General features: G+C 47.1%; 2 protein-coding genes and 1 pseudogene across 4 annotated transcripts in view; all 3 read right to left on the bottom strand.

The window, feature by feature from the left end:
- Positions 1 to 20,729, bottom strand: part of LOC110261339 (zinc finger protein 444) — a 996,914-nt gene that overhangs the window by 784,004 nt on the left and 192,181 nt on the right. The window lies entirely within an intron of this gene.
- LOC100737142 (uncharacterized) overlaps positions 1 to 20,729 on the bottom strand; it is a 117,529-nt gene that overhangs the window by 17,787 nt on the left and 79,013 nt on the right. Inside the window, exon 1 of one of the 2 annotated variants that reach the window (XR_014806861.1) lies at positions 16,127 to 16,285. Coding sequence is in view for 1 of the 2 variants with exons in the window: in XM_021095142.2 (XP_020950801.1) it covers positions 16,127 to 16,336 (210 nt within the window). In the remaining variant the exon portion in view is untranslated. Of the gene's footprint in view, positions 1 to 16,126; positions 17,650 to 20,729 lie in introns of those variants that run through there. The other variant, XM_021095142.2, reaches the window with a different exon arrangement.
- Positions 432 to 8,671, bottom strand: LOC146402514 (uncharacterized; annotated as a pseudogene). Its single transcript, XR_014806880.1, has 4 exons — positions 8,002 to 8,671; positions 3,693 to 3,841; positions 1,369 to 2,449; positions 432 to 1,078 (listed from the first exon to the last, which is right to left on the bottom strand). The product of XR_014806880.1 is annotated as an uncharacterized LOC146402514 (transcript).

Genomic DNA, 20,729 nt, shown 5'->3' with positions numbered 1-20,729 from the left:
CTTTTTGCCAGGAAGCAGCATTTACGCACGCTGGCACTGGCTCAGTGGATTCATATCCAAAGGCTGAGCCCCGAATGCATCAGGGCATCACTTTATATATCCCATAAGGTTTTCCGCTACATCTAAATTTCTTTGTCCCCCTTATAAGATATTCTATAATTTTTGAGCACACAGCTATAGATACACCTGTGCTCATGGATATAGGTTATGCTACACTGTTGCAGAACTGGGCATGCACACACAGATGCTGGTGTTGCATGTTGCCTTTCTTTTGTTCTAGGAGGGCCCTTCCCACTCCCCACTACAGGGGAACACAGAGGTCAACTTCCCTAAGCCTGCTGGAGTGGCAACTGATGTACACTGTGTAAATGTGCCAAGTAGTAGAAGTGAAATGGCTTCAGTCACAGAAAATAGCAGTGACAACAGCTCTGAGCAGATTACAAAGTACAACAGATCTCCTTAAAGTGTCTCATATAACTGAAACTTATGCAGAACCTTGTATGATACGTGTTTGTAGAAAAGAGGTTTAAATTCAGGTAAATGGCTCATACAGAGGTGTCTCCAATGTTGCTCTACTGAGTCAGGAAAGAAAACATTCCATGCACTTTTCTACAGAGTGAACTGTCCTGTGTCTAAGGAGGTTAGATTTGTGGCTAAAGGGTTTCCCACATTCACTGCATTCATAAGGTATTCACTGCCAATATGAATTCTCTGGTGTTGAATGAGGACACATTTATGGGTAAAGGATTTCCCACATTCACTACACCCATAAGGTCTTTCTCCAGTGTGAACTCTCTGATGTTGAATGAGGATATATTTGTGACTGAAGGATTTTCCACAAACATTGCACTCATATGATTTTACTCCAGCATGGACATTCCGGTGTCACATGAGGTTAGAAAACTGTCTAAAGGACTTTCCACATTCACTGCACGTATAAGGTCTTTCTCCACTGTGAATTCTCTGGTGTTGAACAAGCTCAGCTTTGCAGCTAAAAGATTTCCCGCACTTACTACACTCATAAAGTGTTTCTCCAGTGTGAATTCTACTATGGCGAAAGAGATTAAAAATTTGTCTAGGAGTTCCCATTGTGGCTCAATGGTTAATGAATCCAACTAGGAACCATGAGGTTGTGGGTTCAATCCCTGGCCTTGCTCAGTGGGTTAAGTATCTGGCATTGCCCTGAGCTGTGGTGTAGGTTGCAGACATGGCTTGGATCCCGAGTTGCTGTGGCTCTGGCATAGGCCAGCGGCTACAACTCCAATTAGACCCCTAGCCTGGGAACCTCCACATGCTGTGGGTGCGGCCCTAGAAAAGGCAAAAAAAGACAAAATAAATAAATAAATAAAAATAAATAAAATTTGTCTAAAGGCTTTCCCACATTCACTGCACTCATAAGGCTTTTTTCCAGTGTGAACTCTCTGGTGTCGGACAAGGCTAGAACTGTGTATAAAGGACTTCCCACATTCACTGCATTCATAACGTCTTTCTTTAGTGTGAACTCTCTGGTGTTCAATGAGGTTGGATTTGTAGCTAAAGGACTTTTCATATTCATCACGCTTATAATGCATTCCTCCAGTGTATTGTCTCTGGTGGTGAATGAGTTTGGATTTGTGGTTAAAGGCTTTCCCACATTCATTGCATTCATAAGTCCCTTTTCCTCTGTGAACTCTCCAGTGTTTTTTAAGACTAAAGATGTGGGTAAATATTTTTCCACATTCTGGGCATTTGTTAGGCTTCGTACCACTGTGAATTTTCTGGTGTTTAACAAGGCCAGAAATTTGGGTCAAGAATTTCCCACATTCACCACACTCATATGGCCTTTGTCCAGGGTGAATTTTCTGGTGCTGAACAAGTCTGTAGTTGCCATTGCCATTTGTTAAATTCATAAAGTGCTTCTTCAGAGCAGACCCTTTGGTCTTGAATAAGTGTGTGGTTGTGGCTGGCAACTTTTTCACATTTATCCCACTTATTATGACGACTTTTTTCACTGTGAAAGGCCTGCCCCTCTCACTGCCACTTTGTGGCTCCTCACTGTTGGGAATGACCTGTTGCTGGAGAAGGACCAAGGTGGCTGGAAAGTTATCCCCAAATTCCCTACAGGTGAAAAGCTTCTCTGACACAAGGAAGCTGCAGCTTCTCACAAATGAGGCCTTGTCCACATGTCTTTTCCCGGGCTTCTCTCCACTGTCATGCCTGTTGCCATTGAAGATTTGCACAGAAACAGAAGCATCTCACACACGTGCCACCCAAGTGTTGTTTGTGCAAAAAGTGTATTGTTTGGTGTTCTGTTTGGTGCAAAATATCATTTAAGACTGAAACATACATTTCACAGGGGTGGGTCTTCTGGGTGGATGGACCTGCCTTAGAAGCCCTGACCTGTGACTCCCCTTCTACAGATGTACTCTGCTCAGAAGAGGCCTCCTCATCTTCTGTTCCATGCCAACAACTTGAAAGCAGAGAAACGCTAAAGAAATGCATGTTGACTTTGGTAGGAGGTAAGAGAGTGAATCCTCATTACAAAGGTGTGTCAGACACAACAAAGAATGAGTCAGAGGTTTTTTCTAAAAACAGGGGATTTGGTGGCAGACTGAGGAAGCAGCTGCTTGGCATCAGTGGGCAGGCCTTTGAAGATCGTAGAATAGGGGGGACCTCACCAGACAAAGGACATGAGAATAGGATACATATCATATGGAGTTGAGGCAAGGTCTCCAACTTGTTCCTCCACCAACCATCTTCAGCTGTGGGCAAGGCTGGGTTGTGTCATACCACGGTAAAATTCAACTGGAACTGAGTAGCTGGTGTTCAAGGGCTATTTAAGGATATGTGTACAACTCATGATACATGTGCAGAGGGAGAACATTGCAGAGGGAGCAGTGCAGAAGTGACCAAGAGAGGCCACAAAGGTAAAGGCAGACAGGAGCCAGAACTGACAGATGAAATGACGATTCTGCTAAGTGTCAAGTATGAGAAGGCAGAAATGAGGTGTGGCCAGTGGCAACTGCACCAAGGACACTACAGGGCAGGCTCCTGGTATGATGTGAACACAGCTGTGATGTTATGTTCCTCCCCCAGTTGCCACTCACCAGGCCCAGGCCTCCTCTCCTCTAAGAACATCTCACCATGTCTAGTCTGTAAAACAACCAGGGTTCTCCCTGCACCTGCCATTGTGCGGCTACTCAAAACCTGAATAATGCAAGACTTAATGAAAGACAGCATAAGTGTGTCCAACACTGACCCAGAGTAACTTGGCCTATGACAGTATCAGGGTAAAACATTACAAAAAAACAACTAAAGGAGAGCCTTAAAAGAAAAGCCTATGATTCATGTGAGAGATGACCATGACCTGGCACAAGCAGTTACAAAGAATTGTTACCTAGAGGAAGGGAGAAGAACTGAAGATCATGGATCTGGACAGTCTCTCCACCAGGGAGAGGGCAAGTGAGTGGGATTTATCAAGCTGACTGTGAGATTCCTGACTCTCAGACCCATACCCACACTTTGGAAGTAATAGGCACTAAGGCTGCTTGAGGAGTCCACTGCTCAGGGCACTCACTACACATGGCTTGGTGCTGGCACCCACAGCATAAATGCAAAAAAGTGGAGGAAATCAGCAGAGCCCATGGCCCAGCTGTGGAGACGACCAAGCTAACTCTGGGGAAGAAAGGAAGAACAGGACATCAACTCAGGACACTAGAAATGTTGTGAAGGTCTTACCCGGGGAAGCTACAAGTGCAAAGTTTTCCAGCATCATATTGTAGTACAGAATTCTCTGAGCCTCATCAAGGATCACCCACTCCTCCTGGGAGAAGTCAATGGCCACATCCTCAAAGTTCATACCCTGTCATAATGGAGACAGTTCATTCCATGATCAGCTTCTCACCAAGGATTTCAATCTCCTCATACAACACCCCCTGCCCCCATGTATCCTCTGCCCACTCTATTCCCCACCTCAGAGGAGATACCAGGCCTTGGTGCCATTAGAGTCACTCTCTCCTTATATTCCCATTGATACTGCATCTTCCCCTATCAGTAGGCAGATGAGCAGAAAGATGCTATCAGAGCTCTGACCCTGCATGTAGGCCACATTGCCTCTTGTCAATATGATGCATGTCACATAGGTTAGGGAGAGAGGATGGCCACCAAGAGAGTGCAAGTGATCTGACACTGGTCTTTTTTTCACCTTTACGACCCCAACTCCAGGATCCGAGGGCCATTAGTTCACACTATCTCTTCACATGAACATTTTTTTTTTTTTGGCTGTGCCTGTGGCATTTGCAAGTTCCCAGGCCAGGGATCAAACCTACATCACAGCAGCAATCAGGGCTGCTGCAGCAACAATGCTGGATCCTTAACCAGCTATGCCACCAGGGAGCTTCCTGCACATCATTCTTTGAACCACACTTTGCTCTTATAGCTGCATTCCCACAGGTACAATTTCAAAAGTCACACAGCCTTGCCATGATGCGGATAGTTCATTTCATGACCAGATTTCCCCTGAGGATTCTAATTTCACCACCTCCCCAATCTATCACCTGCTTACCCACCTCCCTTCCCCATATCAGTAATGATTTCCAAGCCAGGTGGAACCAATACCCATTGTTTCACCATGTTTCTACTGATCACTGTGTCAACTTTCAACGACAATAGGCAGGTGGGCAGATAGATGTTATCTAAGCTCTGGATCTTTCATATAAAGCCACAAATCCCCCTCTTTTCAGGCAACTTCCCCGAGTCTCCCCAGATCATTTCTCCCAGACACAACTAACCATGGGCTCACCATCCACTCCTATGTCTTGGGGGTCATGAGTTCACGGTCCCTCTGCATGTGTACATTACTCTTTGCATCACAACTCTCTCACAACTGCACTCTCACAGCCACAGGCCCTTCCTGCCATATAACATAATCATCTCCTTGGCCTACTTGTTACTCAGCGTATGTCCACAGAATGCTTGGCAAATTTAAACAGGATCAAGTACTACCCTTGAGGCTAATGGTCCCTACTGACAAAGAGAGCCTTGAGTCCTGCTATGAGGTCCTCCTTCCTTGCCTGTTCTTTGTTTCAACCTCTACTGCTGAGAAGGAAAAGAGATCTCAGATACGCTTGGCCCTCCTCCACTCATGCTGCACTTGATGAACCCTCACCAGTCATGGCTTTCCTCTCTCCACCTAACCCTCATTCAAGGCCCAGCCCCTGGTCCTCTACCCCATCTGTGAGTCTCCTAAATGACCACTTGGGTCTCCATGGTAATCCACCAGCCTGACTAGAGCCACTCAGGTCCCATCAAAGGTTACAACAAAGTCCTGGTGAGTCTACAGAGCACTTAAAAAGCACCGTCTTGTTTGCATTACTCCTGATGATGCCTCTACATCCATCTCATATCCACCGACCCCTTCGAGGCTCTGGTCACATGCCAAACCCATCCTCTCCATGATCACCTCCCTCACCTGTTATGATACTCACCTCTCAAAACCATGGGCCAAAGCAGGAAACTTAGTCCCCAAACCTACTCTCCCCTTCCTGGGCTATTATGACCATTATCATCCTGACCAGGATTCCCCCCATTAAGGTAACCTGGTCCACACACTCCCCACTAACTTTTGGATTAGTCTCCATCCCAAACTCCACCTCAGAGTTCCAAATACCCACAAACCACCCCCTGAAACATCTCATAATATTTTTCTTGGTCATGCCTGTGACATGTGGAAGTTCCTGGGCCAGGGATCAGACCCAAGCTACTGCAGCAACAATGATGAATGTTTATCCCACTACACCACAAGGGAACTCCAAACATCTCATTATCTTAATTTTTTTTTTTTTTTGTCTTTTTGCCATTTCTTGGGCCGTTCCCGGGGCACATGGAGGTTCCCAGGGTAGGGGTCTAATCGGAGCTGCAGCTGCCAGCTTACGCCAGAGCCACAGCAACATGGGATCCGAGCCGCGTCTGCGACCTACACCACAGCTCACAGCAACGCCGGATTGTTAACCCACTGAGCAAGACCAGGGATCGAACCCGCAACCTCATGGTTCCTAGTTGGATTCATTAACCACTGCGCCACGACGGGAACTCTGAAACATCTCATTATCTTGAGAGACCATAAATAAAACTTCTGATATCCCCAATGAAAATTACCCTCTCTCTTTTTCCCTTTTTTCTTTTTAGGGCTGCACCCTGGGCATATGGAAGTTCCCAGGCTAGAGGTCAAATCGGAGCTATAGCTGCCAGCCTATGCCACAGCCACAGCAACGCCAGATCTGAGCGATGCCTGTGACCTACACCCCAGCTCATGGCAATGCCAGATCCTTAACCCACTAAGTGGGACCAGGGATTGAGCCCAAGTCCTAATGGATACTAGTCAGATTAACCCACTGAGCTACAACGGGAACTCCGAAAATTGCTCTTACTATGGACTTTCTCATCTCAGTTGATAGAACTTCCATCCTTCCGGATACTAAACCAAACCCTCACTTCATCCTTGACTCAATCTTTTTCTCAATCTCAAAATTAGAAAATCCAGGTTTGGGAGTTCCCATTGTGGCTCAGTGGGCTAAGAACCTGATATAGTGTCCCTGAGGATGTAGGTTCAATCCCTGACCTCCCTCACTGGGTTAAGGATCTGGTGGTGTCCCGAGCTGCTGCATAGGCCTGCAGCTGTAGCTCCAATTCAACTGCTGGCCCAGGAATTTCCATATGCCGCAATGTGGCCTTAGAAAATAAAATAAAAAGGAAAATAAAAGAAATCCAGGTTGCCATACTTAAAACAACAAACCAGAATCCAGCTACTTCTTCCACCTCCACAGTCACCACTCAAGTCCAGCAGGATGTTCACTCAGACTTTCCTCATCTGTGGTCTTCCTACCACCTTCCTCGTATCCATGCTGCAACCAAAGGGAGCCTGATGAGACCTGGGTCAGCACACCTCCCTCTACTGTTCCACATCTCTCATTGCTCTCATCACCTCCAGAAGAGACACTCAATTGCTCAAAAGGCTGTTCCAGAACTGACTCCTGCTTCACTGCTCCCAGACGCCATGAGAAAGAAAAGATACCTGCAGGTTCCTGAACAAGCTCAGCCTCCCTTCTGTACTTTGCACATTCTGGTACCCAACCACATCTTACCTGGTACCTTCCACATCTCAATCGGATCTTTGTCAAAAACCGGAACCACTTCATATAACCCTAGGCCTGGTGTTTACTCAAGGTCCCCAAGCTCAAGGGCCGGAAAAGTAACAGAGCAGTACCAGGACACTATTATCCCAGAGACCCTAAGGGTGGGGGTAGGACCAATGAGGCTCTATAATAAGCTCCACAAACCAGTATCCCTAGGCAAATCCAATGGTTACAACATTCTGTGGAAAAGAGGAGGTCGTTTGAGAGTTTGAAAACCACAGGCCAGCATGCTTGGGCTCAGGCGGCTAAGTACTCCTGCCAACCCAGGAGCCAGGTGAGCTCCCGATGTCTAAATGACCTCTGGGCCTCAGTTCTCAGAAGTGACTCCCCCCCAAAAAAAAAAGAAAAAAGAAAATAACAACAACAAAAAAGAAGGGACTCTTCCCAACTATGCAATCTCTTACAGGATTCAACCTTCCCGTATATCTTATGGCCTCTCTTCTCATCTGCACTTCCCCTGAGCAGCTTTTGGAGAAACTTTTAGAATCCTATCGCAGGCAGGGACCCTCCTTCGTTCACAGCCCCGAGAATGAAAGTCAAACTCCTCAGACACAACTCCACCTATTTTTGGCCTCCAGACCTCAGATGGAACCCAGGTTTCCCGAATCCTCGAGTCTCAGCCTGATCGCCAAGCCTTTGCATCCACGGGACGTCCCTCCGCCTATAACCTCTTCCACAAACCAGCACACTATCCATCAGAAACAGGGCCCCATCCACGACGGCCTCGCTGTCCTGGACGCAGGGGCCTGGGCTGCAGGCACGAGAGCAGGGGTTCCACCCCCGGGGCTTTAGTGTCTGGCGGGGAGAGAGTCTGAGGAAGAGCATTTACCCGAGGTGGGTCCCTCAGCATGGCCACTAGCATCGGGCTCTGCAGGTGGAGTCGGGGAGACACTGAGGTCTTGATCCCAGCCTGTTGCAGGTCACTCCGAGGTGCGCCGCCACCAAGCCTAGGGCCCGAATCTGTGGATGCCTCTGGCACTTTCTTGTTCAGAAACCTCCGGCTCCTGAGCCTCCAAGTGGGTACACTGACCTGAGAAGCCAAAACGACAGCCACGAGGAGGACACCAGAAGTCCCACCCCCAACAAGATGCGCATGCACCGAAATGCCCCGACCCTGGGCTTTCACTGGCTCAACTGCTGCCACCACTGGGTACATTGCCCTCTGGGTAGTGTAGTTCCCACACCTGCAACGGTGCAGGTAGCTGTCCTAGTCCACCTTGGCAAGATCTGCCCGGCACAAACATGGCCATTACTTTGTAATAACTTTAAAGGGAGTATAATCTAACTATACTTTAATAAAAGTTTTAAAACTTAAAAAGAGGAGTTCCCTTTGTGGCTCAGCGGTTAACGAACCCAACTAGGATCCATAAGGATGCAGGTCCGATCCCTGGCCTCGCTCAGTGGGTTAGGATGTGGAGTTGCCATGAGCTGTGGTCTAGGTCCCAGATGTGGCTTGGATCCTTCATTGCTGTGGTGTAGGCCAGCAGCTGCAACTCCGACTGGATCCCTGGCCTGGGAACTTGAATATGCCACAGGTGTGGCTCAAAAAAAAAAAAAAATTTATTTGTATCTCTTGGGTAACTGGGAAAACCAGTTTGACTTGTGACAAGTGGAATTTGGCCATGTATTTCAAAATACAATGAAATGAAAATAATGCTCTTAAGTGCCAGGGATCTCATGGGGTTTGCCCAGGGTGTTCCCTCTATTGAAAAGGGAAATGACTAAGTTATGGGAGTGCAGAGAACCCAGACTTCCTCCTGACAGCAGCAAGGGAAGCAAGGGAAAGTGATCAACTTTCTTAGGTGTGTACACACACCACCAGATGCTTTTACCAGGGTGGTTATTTAGCAGACACCTGTGGAGCAACGACAGCAAGAATCTTCCCTAGGGTGCTGCCTGACTCACCTTCTTCTCTGACACAATGCATCACGCTGATAACTGGGCTGAGGGGACATCTGACTCAGCTAGGCCTGGCCAATCTGTTCCCACCTGGTGGGCTATGTGACATGGATATCAGGTGTGGCCAAAGTGTGAGGGCCACTGGGGTTAAGCTTGTATTCATAGCAGTATGTACCTACCTGGAGATCCTGGTAGAGACAGGGAGACAGAGGGATGAGGGCTCCTTCCAGGTGGCATTTTCTTGACCTAACAGGCCTTGACTGAGGACAGAATGAGGGAGGCTGCAGAGGCCCTGCATGGAGGAGAGGTGAGCCACCATCCCACGTCTCCAGCATCACTTCTGAATACAAGGTCTTGTGGTTCCTACCTAGCTGTCCCTACGCCTCCAGGTAAACATCTGAGTCATGTGCCCCCAAACACCTGAATAGTCAAATTGAAGCAAGCCACTGACCACTGAGTAGTTGGATGGTTTCAAAGCCAGGCACCCAGGTGGATCAGGAAGACCCAGAAAGACCCAGGCCCAGATCACCAAGGTCTCCTGGGGGCCAACCGGTGTAATGCAACTGTGGCCCAAAGCAAAGTCCTTCACGGAGGAAGCCACTGGAGATGACACAATGGCTCTCCTGTAGGACTGAGGGAGGAGAAGCAGATATTAACTGCTCTGGGACATCCACAGAATGGGAAAATGATCCCAATAATTCCAACAATAACAGCAGCAGCAGCTGAGTCTGAACCTTGCTGTGCATCTGTCCTCAGCTTAGGGCTTTCCATGTCGTGAAAAAAGGATGTCCCCAGTTCTGTAGCTAGACTCCCACGTTTGAGTCCAGCCTCTAGAATCTGACACTGTGGTGTGACTTTGGGGAACTCACTTCATCTTTCTGATCCTGGATTTCCTCAGCAACACAATAACAGTCCCCGTTGCCCAGAGCACTGTGAGGATTACGAAGAAATGTTCAGGAGTTCCTGTCATGGTGCAGCGGAAATGAATCCAATTAGGAACCATGAGGTTGCGGGTTTGATCCCTTGCCTCGCTCAGTGTTAGTTAAGGATCCGGCGCTGCCATGAGCTGTGGTGTAGGTTGCAGATGCGGCTCAGATCTAGTGTTGCTGTGGCTCTGGAATAGGCCAGCAGCTACAGCTCGGATAAACCCCTAGCCTGGGAACCTCCAAATGCCATGGGTGTGGCCCTAAAAATGGACAAAAGACAAAAAAAAAAAAAAAGAGAAAGAAAGAAAAGAAATGTTCAAAATGCAAGCCCCAGTTCCCACTGTGGCTTGGTGGGTTACAAATCCAATTACTTACTATCCGTGAGGATGCAGGTTCAATCCCTGGCCTTGCTCAGTGGGTTAAGGATCTGGCATTGTAAACGATTATTCCATAAAGCAAGAATCACTTGTTATTCAAAGAGTGAAAATGGGTAACATTCCAATCTATCTTTGTTGTTGCTCTGTCCTACTCATTAAAGAAAAACAGCCCCAACTCATAAAGAAAAATATCCCAAATGACAGGAGCACACATTTTATCAAAGACATTCACACTCCAAACAATGCTCATTATGAATCCTTAAGGAAATGCAATTAAAGCAATAGTGAGATAGCATGACACACTTATTAAGAGAGCTAACACTGGAGTTCCCTTGTGGTTCATCAGGTTAAGGATCTGGTGTTGTTACTTTTGTGGCTGAGGTCACTGTTGTGCCTTGAGTTTGATCCCTGACCCAGGAACTTCTGCATACTATATGCTGTGGGGGCTGCCCCCCCACCAAAAAAAATGAGAGCTAAAATTAAAATAATTGAACAACTCAGGATTCACTAGGATGTGAAGAAATGAAATTCTCATACACTGCCAGTAATAATGCAAAAAGTAGTCAGTCATTTTATTTTTCGTATCTTGGCCACTCCTGTGACACATGAAAGTTCTTGGAGTCAAGGATCAAACCCATGTCACAGCAGCAACCCAAGTTACTGCAGTAACAATGCCAACCCTTAACCCACTGTGCCACAAGAGAACCCTGGTAGTTAAGAGATTTTAGATCAAAACTTGTTAGTTTCTTCAAAAGTTAAACATTCATCTACCCTGTGGCTCAAACACTACTCTAAGTTATTGACAAAAGATAAAATATATTCATTTGGGAGTTCTCATTGTGGCTTAGCAGTAATGAACCCAACTAGTATCCATGAGGATGTGGGTTCAATCCCTGGCTATGCTCAGTGGGTTAAAGATCTGGCATTGCCATGAACTGTGATATAGGTCAAAGTCAAGGCTTGGATCCCACATTGCTGTGGCTGTGGTCTAGGTCTATCAGCTTCTGGCCTGATAACTTCCATATGCCATGGACGTGGCCCTAAAAAAAGTATATATATATATAACACATCCATTTGAAGAAATACATACAAATGTTTGTATCATGTTTATTTTTAAATTGTCAAAACCTGGAAACAACCCAAATGCCCATAAACAGATGAATGAATAGTGATATATCCAAAGATCACTCAACGACAAAAAAGGATGAGCTATTCACACATCAATGATAAATCTCTAAGTAGCTATACACCACACAGTAAACCAAGAAAAAAAGAGTAAACATTTAATGATTCCAGCCATGTAAATTCTAGAAAATGCGTAAGTTTCAATTTTAAGTGAAACTGAAAATGAATAAGTGGTTATTTGGAGGGAGGGGAGAGATTATAAAAGGACATGAGATAAATATACAATGATGGATATGGCATTATGACTATGATGATGGTTTCAAAGGTTCATATCTACATCAAAACTTTAAATGTGTATACTTTTTTTTGTCTTTTTAGGGATGCATGTGTATCACATGGAAGTTCTTGGGTTAGGGGTTGAATGAGAGTTGCAGCTTCTGGCTTATGCCACAGCCACAGCCTCACGAGATCCAAGCCACATCTTTGACCTATGCCACAGCTTGCTGCAATGCTGGCTCCTTAAGCCAGTGAGGGAGGCCAGGGATCAAATCTGCATCCTTATGGTTACTATTTGGGTTCTTAACCAACTAAGCCACAGGGGGATTCTTAAAATATCACTGAGATCACAAGAATCCACAAACCTTTACTTGGAGGACCAGAGGTCAGCTTCCCTGAGTGGACTGGAGTGATGACTGACGCAGACTGTGGGGACATACCAGGCAATTGACCATAGCTTTTTCTTTAATTTTTCTTTTTTGGCTTGAGGCGTGCAGAAGATCCTGGGCCAGGGATCAAACCTGCACCACAACATCAGATCCTTAACCTCTAAACCACCAGGGAATTCCCAAGGCCAGAGAAGTTGGCAGTGACATAAATCTGGCAAGACTTGGGCAATTAGAGCCACATACACTTTCCTATAACTCAAACTTACAGAGGATTGTCTGTGAACATTTGTACAAAATTGAACTCAGACAGATGGCTCTTTCAGTGCCATTATACTGAACAGGACAATTGTACAGTTCCTAAAAAGATAAGACCTTTACATGGTGTAAACTCTTCAATGTCAAAAGAAGGTAGTTTTTTTCCTGAAGGATTTCCCACATTACACTTATAAGGTTTCACCAGTGTGAACTTTCTCATGATGATGAAGGCTAGAGCTCAAGGTAAAAGATTTCCCACATTCATTGCACTTACAAGGTGTTTCTCTTGCATGAACTCTGATGATCCTGGAGGCCAGACCTAGCAGTAAAAGATTTCCCACTAACTGTACCCATAAGGCCTTTCTCCTGAGTGATCTCTCTGATGATAATGGAGGCCAGTGTAATTGGTAAAAGATTTCCCACATTTACCACACCCATAAAGCCTTTCTCCAGTGTGAACTCTCTGATGATCACGGAGGCCACATGTACCAGTAAATGATTTCCCACATTCACTGCACCCATAAGGCCTTTCTCCTGAGTGAACTCTCTGATGATAACAGAGGCGTGAGCTACTGGTAAGATTTTCCACATTCACTGCACCCATAAGGCCTTTTTCCAGTATGAACTTTCTGATGAACATGGAGAACACCTCTACCAGTAGAAGAATTCCCACATTCATAGCACTGATAAGACCTTTCTTCACCATGAACCCTCTGATGATTATGGAGGCCAATGATATGGTAAAAAATTTCCCACATTCACTGCATTCATAAGGCATCTCTCCAGTGTGAACTTTCCAATGATGTTGGAAAGTAGACCTCACAGTAAAAGTTTTCCCACATTCAATGAACTTATACAGCATTTTTCCAGTGTGAATGCTCTGTTGTTGAATAAGGATGGAGCAATTAAAACTAAAAGACGGTGCACATTCACTGCAAAGGTAATATTTTTGTTACCTTTAGGTATAGCTTCGATTCGACTCCTAGCCTGGGAATCTCCATGTGCTGTAGGTGCGGCCCTAGAAAAAGACAAAAATAAATAAATAAATAAATAAATATTTAAAAATTAAAAAAAATAAAAATGGACCTATGGAGTTCCAATTGTGGCTCAGTGTTGACAAATCCAACTAGTATCCATGAGGATGCAGGTTCGAGCCCTGGCCTCGCTCAATGGGTTAAGGATCTAATGTTGCTGTGAGCTATGGTATAGGTCATAGACAGAACTCACATCTGGCATTGATGTGGCTCTGGTGTAGGCCAGCAGCTGCAGCTCTGATTCAATCCTTAGCCATGGAACTTCTGTATGCCAGTGGTGCAGTTCTTAAAAGATAAAAATTTAAAAATTACAAATAAATAAAAATGGAACTAGACTTCAAGCTTTTCTCCCTCCACCATGGTCACACTTTGGTCCATCAACACTCATCTAGATTTTAGCAGTAGCCTCCTCCTAGATTCCCTGCCACCTACATTAACCCCATAATCTCTTCTTCATAGTGTAGCCTGATGGAGCTTTTTTTTTTTTTTTTCTCCTTTTTTGAGTCACACCTGTGACATATGGAGGTACCTGAGGTAGGGATCAAATGAGAGCTGCAGCTGCTGGCCTATGTCACACCCACGGCAACATCAGATCTGAGTTGCATCTGTGACCTTAACCCACTGAGCGAAGCCTGGGATTGAACCTGCATCCTCACTGATACTAGTCCCATTCTTAACCCACTGAGCCACAATGGGAACTCCTGGATGAAGTCTTTCTTTTCTTTTTTTGCTTTTTAGGGCCTCACCTGCAGCATATGGAGGTTCCAAGGCCAGGAGTCAAATCGAAGCCACAGCAACACAAGATCCTACACCACAGCTCACAGCAACACTAGATCCTTAATTCATTGAGTGAGGTCAGGGATCGAACCCATATCCTCATGAATCCCAGTCGGGCTCCCGTTAACCACTGAACTGTGAAGGGAACTCCCTGGACTAACCACTGAACTATTGTAGGAGAAAATGTCCCAATAAAATGTAGAAAGGAGAGACCCCAGCCATGATGACTAAGCAAAGTCTAGCCAACTGCCCCGACCAGTCCTCCCCCATGCATCTGCTTCTGTAAATTTGTTTCTGCATCTACTACCTTGCCTGACGTCACTCCAGTCCAACTAGCCAAGCTTGGACCCGAAAGAGGGAGCCCATAAAAGCCTTGTGAAACCCTTCTTCCGGGCTCAGACTCTGGAGAGCGATCTCCTCTGAGCCCGCCGGCGTCATAAACCTGAGTTCTCCAACTCTCTGAGTGCTCACTTGGTTTCTCGCCGGGTAAAAGAGCTGATCCACTGCAGCCACAGAGCTGCTGGAGCTGGTATGCTACAGCCACGGGGCTGTCACCAGAGCTGATACGCTGCAGCACAGGGCTGCTGGGTATCTGCCGTAACACTATGAAGGAACTCCTTTTAAACCTAGTTAAGATTCTCCTTCCTCTTATACAAATCTCTAACTCCATAATAAAGATGCCCAGATTCTCAGGCAACCACAGTACAGGCTTGATTTTTTTTTTCCCCCTTTTTAGGGCAGCACCCGCAGCATTTGAAAGTTCCCAGGATAGGGGTCATATTGGAGCTACAGCTGCCGGCCTACACCACTGCAATACCCAAACTGAGCCTCGTCTGGGACCTACACCACAGCTCCTGGCAACACCGGATTCTTGACCCACTGATGGAGGCCAGGGATCCAACCTGCATCCTCATGGGTACTACTTGGGTTTGTTACCACTGAGCTATGATGGCAACTCCCCAGGCTTGATCCTTGATTCCTGCTCTTTGTTCTTAACAGGAAGAATGGAAACATGCTGTACCCTGTTCCCAACTCAGTCACACCGCCAAGCATTTGCTCATGCTGCTATGTGTGTTCCTGGAATAATGTGCACATCTATTTACATTTGTTGCCAAAAATGGCTAGGCCTCTGTTACCTTTGGCTTCACTGGGGTTCTCCCAGGGTCCCCACACAGGCAAGAGCTAGAAAAACAGAAAGGGAAGTGTCTCAAGACAACACAATACCAGCCACTAGGCAGGTGGTGTCAGGACCAGGGAGGGCCTCAGACATCCTCGCTTTCCTTGTTCCCAAAATTCTTTTTCAACCTTCAGAACATATGGGAAGAGGAAGGCAGCCATGGCTGGGCTTCAGGCGTGCAGTACACCCCCGTATCCCCACCCGGTCCTGGAACCAGGTGGCCTGGGGTTAACTTAGTACCCTCTGTGTTCCAGTCTTCAAAGCTATCTCTTACTAGATCTGTAACCGTGAACAAGGGCTTCGCTTCTCTGGGCCTCACTGTTCTCACCACCTTCAAGTCTGTTCCCCCTCTGAGCAGCTTTTTGGTAAGCTTTTAAATCCCTAATGCAGACTGTCCTCTTCCGTTCCACCCTCCATAGCTCCCAGGTCCCTCCGTTTGGCAGTCCAGGCGTGACTCCACCTCACATTCAAAGTTTCCTGAAGACACAGGATGCACCTCGGGTTTCCCGTATCCTCCCAGCCCTGCCCGACCTCCAAGCCTTGGCACCTGCCGACCCCTCCACCTGTACCCTCTCCCATGAGCCATGACACCGCCAGAAACTAGGCCTCACCCACGACCGCCTCACCATCCTGGACACTGGGCCTGGGCTGCAGGCATGTGAGCAGGCGCCCCGCACTCGGGGTGGGGGCTGTGAGGGGCCCGAAGGACCAGCGTTTACCTGAAGCGGGTGCCTGGGCGCGGCGGCAGCCAATGCGTCTGTGGGCGGAGCGGCGCAGGGTGTAGCTGTCCCCACCCCGACCCTGGGCTCAGAGCCTCTGTCCCGGGGAGCAACACTGAGAAACCATAGTGGCTGCCACCAGGGGGCTAACGGAAGTCCAGCCTTAACAGGATTCCTAGGCATGGAAATACCCCTGTCCTGGTCTTTCATTGGAGAAACATTACCCAGAACACATTGTCCTTCCTGTGCAGTGTGTTCTGGGTAGTGTAGGCCCCACAGCGCTTCAGGGCCAGAGCAGGGGTGGTGCTCAGCCAGGCCCCGCAGAGCCAAGTCACTGGTTACCTAGAGAGACCCTGGGAAAAGGCATCTAGGCTTCAAGGGCTGGGGAGGAGTTTCCTTCTTAAATGCGCCAAAGGCTAACTGTACGGGAGTGTTGTTTGCAATTGATCAGCAAAGTGGTTAGAGATAGAGGGGAGGAAACTTCCTCTACATAGTTCTTAACATTTCAGCTCAGGCTCAGTAAGTAAAGGCAGTAACAATGTAGGAGAAAATGTCCCAATAAAATGCAGAAAGGAGAGACCCCAGCCATGATGACTAAGCAAAGTCTAGCCAACTGCCCCGACCAGTCCTCCCCCATGCATCTGCTTCTGTAAATTTGTTTCTGCATCTACTACCTTGCCTGACGTCACTCCAGTCCAACTAGCCAAGCTTGGACCCGAAAGAGGGAGCCCATAAAAGCCTTGTGAAACCCTTCTTCCGGGCTCAGACTCTGGAGAGCGATCTCCTCTGAGCCCGCCGGCGTCATAAACCTGAGTTCTCCAACTCTCTGAGTGCTCACTTGGTTTCTCGCCAGGTAAAAGAGCTGATCCACTGCAGCCACAGAGCTGCTGGAGCTGGTATGCTACAGCCACGGGGCTGTCGCCAGAGCTGATACGCTGCAGCACAGGGCTGCTGGGTATCTGCCGTAACAACAAGAGAAAAACAAACAGGAGTTTACTAACATGTATTGTACATAAAGAGTTCCGCTGTGGCGCAGTGGGTTAAGGGTCCTACTTGTTTTCGTGGCGGTATGGGTTGAATCCCCAGCCTAGTGCGGTGGATTAAAGATCACCCTGCATTGCTTCAGCTGTAGAGTAGGTCGCAGCTCCAGCTCGGATTGAATCCCTACCCCGAGAACTTCCATGTGGTAGGGGGCGCCCAAAAAAGAAAATCAAACAAATGTATTACCTACCTAAACATCCTTGTGGGAGCGAATTCACATTTTATGATGTTGCTACCTAAGAATCTGGAGAGAGCTCAGCAATATTTGGGTTTTGTCCCCTTTCTTGGCACAGAGCTCCTCAGACACGTGGACTGTTCCTGAATTATAGAAGTACAGTATCTTTTTTTTTTCTCCTTCTTAGGCCTGCACCTGTGGCATATGGAAGTTTCCAGGCTAGGGGTGAAATCATAGCTACAGCTGCCAGCCTACACCACAGCCACAGCAATGCCAGATCCTTAACCCAATGAGTGAGGCCAGGGATCTAACTGGCATCCTCAGGGATACTAGTCAAATTTGTTTCCACTGAGCCACAAGGGCAACTGCCTGGAAGTATCTTTTGTCATTCACTTTTTAGGTTTGTGCTGCTTAGGTGACTAGGGTGGGGCCCCTCGATAGCCAGGGCATGGGGCTAATCCCCTTGGAAACCTAGAAATTAGAGTTGGAATTTTCAGTCCCACCCAAGACCTCTGGGAAGGAGTGCAGATTAAGCTTTATAACTATTCTTGGAGTTCCCGTCATGACTCAATGGTTAACGATCCACTAGGAACCTTTGTAGGAGAAAATGCCCCAATAAAAATGTAGAAAGGAGAGACCCCGGCCATGATGACTAAGCAAAGTCTAGCCAACTGTCCCAACCACCCTCCCCCACACATCTGCTTCTGTAAATTTGTTTCCACATCTACTCCCTTGCCTGACGTCACTCCAGTCCAACTAGCCAAGCTTGGACCCGAAAGAGGGAGCCCATAAAAGCCTTGTGAAACCCTTCTTCCGGGCTCAGACTCTGGAGAGCGATCTCCTCTGAGCCCGCCGGCGTCATAAACCTGAGTTCTCCAACTCTCTGAGTGCTCACTTGGTTTCTCGCCGGGTAAAAGAGCTGATCCACTGCAGCCACAGAGCTGCTGGAGCTGGTATGCTACAGCCACGGGGCTGTCACCAGAGCTGAATCGCTACAGCGCAGGGCTGCTGGGTAGCTTCTGTAACACCATGAGGTTGTGGGTTCGGTCCCTGGCCTTGCTCAGTGGATTAAGGATCCAGCATTGCTGTGAGCTGTGGTGTAGGTTGCAGATGCGGCTCGGTTCCCGCATTACTGTGGCTCTGGCATAGACCGGTGGCTACGGCTCTGATTAGACCCCCAGCCTGGGAACCTCAAGCCTTGGGAGCAGCCCAAGAAATGGCAAAAAAAAAAAAAAAAGAGAAAAAGAAAGAAAGAAAGAAAAGAAAGAAAGAAACGAAAAGAAAAATAGTAAGCTTTATAGCAATTCTTGAACAAGATTTGATCAGCATCCAGATCATGAACATATGCTGGGAGGGTGAGGTGCCCCGGTTCCATGGGGACAGAATCTCCTCATTCACAGCCATTCCAGACTGCAGTCTATGTACCTCTACCTCTGGCTGCTCATCTGTATCCTTCATAATATCCTTTATAATAAACTTGTAAATGTTTCTCCAATTTCTGTAGCCTCTCTAGCAAATTAATCAACCCCAGGAAAGGAGTTATTGGAAACCGTGATCTATAGCCTAAAGATCACTGGATTTGCAATTGGTATCTGAGGTGAAGGGCAATCTTGTGGGCTTGAGCCCTTGATTTGTGGGATCTAATCTTATCTCCAAATAGATAGTGTCAGAATTTAGTTCATTGCTTGGAGGTGTTGGAAAACACACATTAGACCTGGAGGAAGGAGGCTTTTGAACATTTGTGTGGGAATGAAAAATGGTGCCTGCCATATCAGCAAAGAAAGGTTTCTGCCATTATCAAGCCATTAAGCCACTACCACCACCCCAAGGCTGAGCCTGAGGAGACTAGGACTCAGACAAATGGGCTTCCCCAGGCAACTCCCAGATAGCTGAGGTACATATCAAAGAAAAGACTCTTAGAGCTTCCAAAACAAAGAAAAGCTTTTTTTTTTTTTTTTTTTTTGTCTTTTCTATGGCCACACCCTCAGCATATGGAGGTTCCCAGGCTAGGGGTTTAATTAGAGCTGCAGCCGAAGGCCTATGCCACAGCCACGGCAATGTAGGATCCTTAACCCACTGAGCAAAGCCAGTGGTTCCTAGTCGGATTCGTTAACCACTGAGCTGTGATGGAAACGCCCCACAAAGAAAAGCTTTAAAGTCAGGTTCTGACTACCTGGACTTTGTTGCAAATCTCACATATATCTTGGCTCCACCCATTCCTCTTTCGAGAGGTCTCTCAGAACCATGTGAGAGACTGTCTTCTAGGGCTTGAAATCCTTGGGAAGTTCACCAAATAAAACATATTTCTCAGAGTTCCCATTGTGGCTCAATGGTTTAACAAATCCGATTTGGAACCATGAGGTTGCAGGTTCAATCCCTGGCCTCGCTCAGTGGGTAAAGGATCCGGTGTTGCCATGACCTGTGGTGTAGGTCGCAGATGTGGCTCGGATCTGGAGTTGCTGTGGCTGTGGGGTAGGTTGCAGGTGCAGCTCAGATCTGGCATTGCTGTGGCTGTGGTGTAGGCTAGCAGCTGTAGCTCCAACTCGACCTGTAGCTTGGGAACTTCCACATGCCATGGGTGTGGCTCTAAAAAGCAAAGCAAAACAAAACAAAACAAAACCATATTTCGCAATCTGTGGATTGTGCTTTTTTTTTTCTTTCAGTCAACACGTGTGTGTAGAGCCCTTCACTTTCCATTTAGTTCTCATTTAGACCAATTTCTTGGACAACCAGCTGTATGCTAGGCTCAAGGGGGGAGGCGGACACAGCCTTGAGGACGACCTTTGAACATAATGCAATTGTGCTGAGAAAAATGCCTCCCATGGGAAGGGAGGGCCATGAGAGATGACAAATGATGGTGTTCGTTTTGAAAAAGGAGGGAAGGGGACAGGGCACAACCTTCAGAAGAATGACATGGCTGTTGAAGATATGAAATAAACTGGTTAGAACGGATGGTGAAAAGCTTGACTCTCAGTAGACCTAAATCGTCACTATAGTCTCATGGTCATACATTAGCTAAATGACAGGCTCACAGTGCTATGACAGTTCTGAGGCCAGCCATAAAAGGCACAAAAGTGGGCAGAACCCAGTTCCTGGGTATTGTGCTCCCCCCCCCCAATGTTTGTAATAATCCTCCCACTCATTAGTGTATGAAATTACCCAGCCCATAAAAACTCATAACCTCATATTTTGGGGGCCTCTTGCCTTCTGAAATGACCAATACCGCTACCAGAAATAGGTTACCAGAATCCAGGCTCTTGTTCACGGAGCAAAGAATGAACTTCACAAACACACAGGCAGCAAGCAAGCAAAAGTCTTTGCCACAGGAAGGCACACAGCTCCCAGTAGAGACACTGGGAGTGGGAGGAAGAGTTCCCATCCTCTAAT

The sequence above is a fragment of the Sus scrofa genome, chromosome 6 (genome assembly GCF_054392235.1).
Source record: "Sus scrofa isolate SSC_HxYL_T2T_F1_AM1 chromosome 6, Sscrofa_HxYL_maternal_Yorkshire_Landrace_v2.0, whole genome shotgun sequence".
Taxonomy (NCBI): domain Eukaryota; kingdom Metazoa; phylum Chordata; class Mammalia; order Artiodactyla; family Suidae; genus Sus; species Sus scrofa.
This window is presented reverse-complemented; position numbering and strand designations above follow the sequence as displayed.